Source organism: Belonocnema kinseyi, chromosome 9 (genome assembly GCF_010883055.1).
Source record: "Belonocnema kinseyi isolate 2016_QV_RU_SX_M_011 chromosome 9, B_treatae_v1, whole genome shotgun sequence".
NCBI classification, from domain to species: Eukaryota; Metazoa; Arthropoda; class Insecta; order Hymenoptera; family Cynipidae; genus Belonocnema; species Belonocnema kinseyi.
Window position 1 is genome coordinate 105,149,074 of NC_046665.1, and position 3,954 is coordinate 105,153,027.

Below are 3,954 nucleotides of genomic sequence, written 5' to 3' on the forward strand. Positions count from 1 at the left end.
ATAAGAATTTTATATTAACCGTGGAGTTTGAGTTTGGTAATGGGAGGTAAAGCGAAAACCTAGATAATGTATATCTAGGTTTTCGCTTTACCTCCCATTACCAAACACAAACTCCACGGTTAATATAAAATTCTTATCATGCATGTAGCATGCGGGGCGAAACGAAGAAGGTATGGCGATAAGAGTGAGCGGTCATGCTAACTTCTTAAGGACAGTAGGCTGTAAAATAAACCTTTATCTATCTTTTTAATTCAGGAATCTTCATACAGATTAACTTAAAAATTCCAGAAATACACTTTTTTTGGAATTAACTGCAACACTTTCAGTTTGAGGGCAGCAACTGTGCTAAAATAAGGTCAGTATCAAGTCATATTGTGCCAATCAGAAATATCGTCTACTTTCAAAAATGTTCAAAATTTGGACATAAATACTATAACACACTCACTTCTTCTAAGGCAGAAATTGTGCTAAATTCGACCCATCAAATCGATAAACAAATTCTAAAACAAGCAGACTCTATCTAGAATATCCAAGATAAGTGTTTTTGAATAAAAACCTTCGCTTTTGTGATAACGAGCTATTGTATGTTTCACTATTTGAGTCAATGCCAAGTCTTTAAGAAACAACCTACAGAAAAAAGTAGGAAATTCGCCACTGAGTATAAATTGTGTTCTAAATGTTTGAAATATAATTATCGCAGTCAAAATTGCAAAAGTAGAATCACGTGTTTTTAATGCAAAAAACAACATCACATTTCATCACACAACCATTTAGCGTCTTGTACATTCTTAGTACAATCAAATTGTGCTACACAAGATAATTCTAATAATGAGACTCCTAGATCTGAAAGTGTTTCAAATAGCTCTGCTATCTCTAATTCAAATAATGCATCATTAAATGCAACAGCTATTAATTCTTCGTTAAGTTTGCGATGTTCCAAAATCAGTACAACCTTCCTAGCTACTCCAAAAATTAGAATTCGTGCACACAATGGCCAATTGGTTATTGTAAGAGCTTTTCTCGATCAAAGGTCTGATGTTACTTTTGTACCAGAATCATTGCTAAGCTTATTGCGACCTAAGAGCACTTCTGCATTGAATAAAGTTACTGCAACTGATAAAGTCGTGGAAAAAATTCGAAATTGTAAATGGATCCGATTATTATGGCTTGCTTCTATTGCCAGGGTTATGCCAAGGGCCTCCTGGATCTATAACAGCGCAATATACAATATTCGCATAGATTCTATCGGGAGCAGTTTTTCAAAAATCACTTTTCTAAACATTTATAACTTAGCTAAGGAATATGATGAATTTCTTGATGAGAACGAAACAGTCGGTTATATGCGGCAACTCACAGGTGATACTAAACAAACTTATTGAGTTTTCCACCGGTATATTTGCCTCATCATCCTGTAATGCGCGAGTCTAGTAGCATCACTCCCGTTCGAGTAGTATTTAATGCATCTAGTCCCACTTCTTCTGAAAAATCATTGAATGATTTATTCATGGTTGGTCCAAAACTCCAGAATGAAGTGACAGCTGTCATCTTACAATGGCGATATTACCGTTTCGGAATGACGGCAGATATCAGTAAAATGTTTCATCAGATTCTGGTAGACACGAAAGACCTAGACTTACAAAGAATAGTCTGTCTTCGCGGACCATCGAGACAACTGGTTGAATACCAATCGATGACCGTTAGCTATGGAATGACTTCAGCCCTTTTTCTGGCAAATAGAGTTCTGAAACAATTAGCCGAAGCTTTCCTGATGTCAGTGTCATCTTTAAACGAGATTTTACGTAGAAGATGTTTTATTTGGGTCGGATAATTTAGATCAGGCGTTACAACTGCAAGAGGACCCTTATAGATGGTTAACTTCCATTATTGTTGCAGCAAAAAATTGTATGCAGGAGCTTTGGCTTCAAAAACTAGATGCAATTAGATGGATTCGCTGATGCTTTAACCCAAGCCTATGGGGCGATAGTTTACTTAAAGAGTCATTGACCATGAGCAAGCTGTTAATTCAACTCTTTTAATGGCAAAATGAAAAATCGCTCCCATATTGACGACTAGTATTCCCTGATCAGAGCTGTACGCAGCCTTATTATTAGCTAAGCTTTTAACGCAAGATGAGAAAGAAATTAAATTGCAAACTAATTCGGTGTATTGTTCGTTCAGTTCCTACAGCTTCAAATCATGTAGCTTGTGTCTCTCGAGGTGTCACTGCAAAATAATTATTAAATCACTCGCTGTGGTGACACAACCCTCCTTTTTTAAAACAGGCTTCTATGAATTAACCAAGCATATCAGCCGAAGATTTAGAAAAGGAAAAGGAAAAATGTCTGTTGACTTACGCAAAAAAGGCTACGGCCAAATTGAAACATCAGGAAATTCATGTCAATGTTATTAAAGCGGAGAAATCTTCCTTAGGAAAGTAATAACTGCAATCAAGCTAGTTCTTTAAAAAGAATATGCCAATATCTTAATACGGGTGGGTTCTTGAGAGTAAAAGGACGTTTATAAAACGCACCTATTCACTATGATACCAAACATTCGATAATATTACCTAAACATCGTCTTAAGAATTTAATAATAGAACATGTGCAACTTAGATCATTGCATGAAGGTCTTCAGCTCACTCTGCATATTTTGCGACAGAATTTTTAGATACCAAAGCTGCGCGACTCAGTTCGTCACTTAATTAATCAGTGTATCACTTGTGTTAGACAAAGAGCAAAAATTCCATCACAAATGGTGGGTGACTCTCCGACTGCTAGAGTGACAAGATCGAGGCCGTTTGAACATAGTGGTCTTGATTAAGCAGGACCTCTTCTCGTTAGATTGGGTATTGGACGTGGTTATAAATCACATAAGGCTTATATAGCTCTTTTTATTTGCTTAACCACGAAAGCTATCCATCTAGAATTAGTAAGCCATTCTACCACAGTCTCCTTCTTAGCTGCATTTAAAAGATTTGTTGCGAGAAGAGGCCTACCCTCAAACCTTTATAGCGATAACGGCTCAAATTCTTAGGTCGTCAGTAAAGAATTAAAAATTGCTTTCCGAAAATCACGTGATGATGAAAATGTGAGAAACTTTTTCTTCACCGAAAGCATAACATGGAATTTTATTCCCCTTATGCCCCTAATTTTGGCGGATTATGGGACGCGGGCGTCAGAAGTGTCAAGTACCACCTTAATTAAATAGTTGGAAATTAAACTCTCACATTCGAAGAAATGTCCACACTTCTCTGTCAAATAGAGGCAAGTCTTAATTTAAGGTCAATATCTGCCAGTTCAGACGATATAGAAAGTCTATCTTACCTACCCTAGGCCATTTTTTTACAGGTTCCCCTTTGCTTTGGTTACCAGAACCATCAGTCCTTGATTTGACTGAAAACAGACTCTCTCGGTGGCAGTTGGTACAGAGATTAAACGAACTTATTTGGAAAAGTTGGTTTACACAATATTTTCAGAGCGTTCAAAATCGGTATAAATGGCAAAATTAAGAATTAAATATCAAAGAGAGTGATTTAGAACTTCTTCGTGATGAAGACAATCCTCTCTGTAAGTGGAGTTTAGGTCTAGTCATCGCTTGTCATACCGGTCAGGACGGTCTAGTAAGAACCGTAGTAGTTAAAACAGCAAAAGGTGTTTACAAAAAACCGATTGTCAAATTGTGCTTATTACCAATTAATAAAACATCAGAACTCAAAGATGTTTAAAACTAATCTTTAATGCGGGTGGCGTTGCCACACATGAATGATAATAATAAAATAAAATCTGGATTAATTATCAGAAGTGCCTTCTAAATTACTTCGCCTTTTAGGTAGATTTAATCGCAAAGTATTTCAGCGAAATTGAAAATTAAAATAGAATAACATTCCACTTCTGAACAGTGAACGAAATGTGTAGAGATTTTCCATATATTTTTAACAGTACATTGTATGAGATT

At 36.2% G+C, this 3,954-nt stretch overlaps 1 protein-coding gene across 1 annotated transcript; it reads left to right on the forward strand.

Annotated features, from left to right (window-relative positions):
* Positions 1-1,414: 1,414 nt before the first annotated feature.
* Positions 1,415-1,828, forward strand: LOC117180673. Its single transcript, XM_033373163.1, has one exon. The coding sequence runs from the start codon at positions 1,415-1,417 to the stop codon at positions 1,826-1,828; it is 414 nt and encodes a 137-aa protein (XP_033229054.1).
* Positions 1,829-3,954: the final 2,126 nt, after the last annotated feature.

Bases quoted from the DNA above. Each gene is read 5' to 3' on its own strand.
- LOC117180673 (XM_033373163.1), top strand. From the start codon at position 1,415: ATGCGCGAGTCTAGTAGCATCACTCCCGTTCGAGTAGTATTTAATGCA.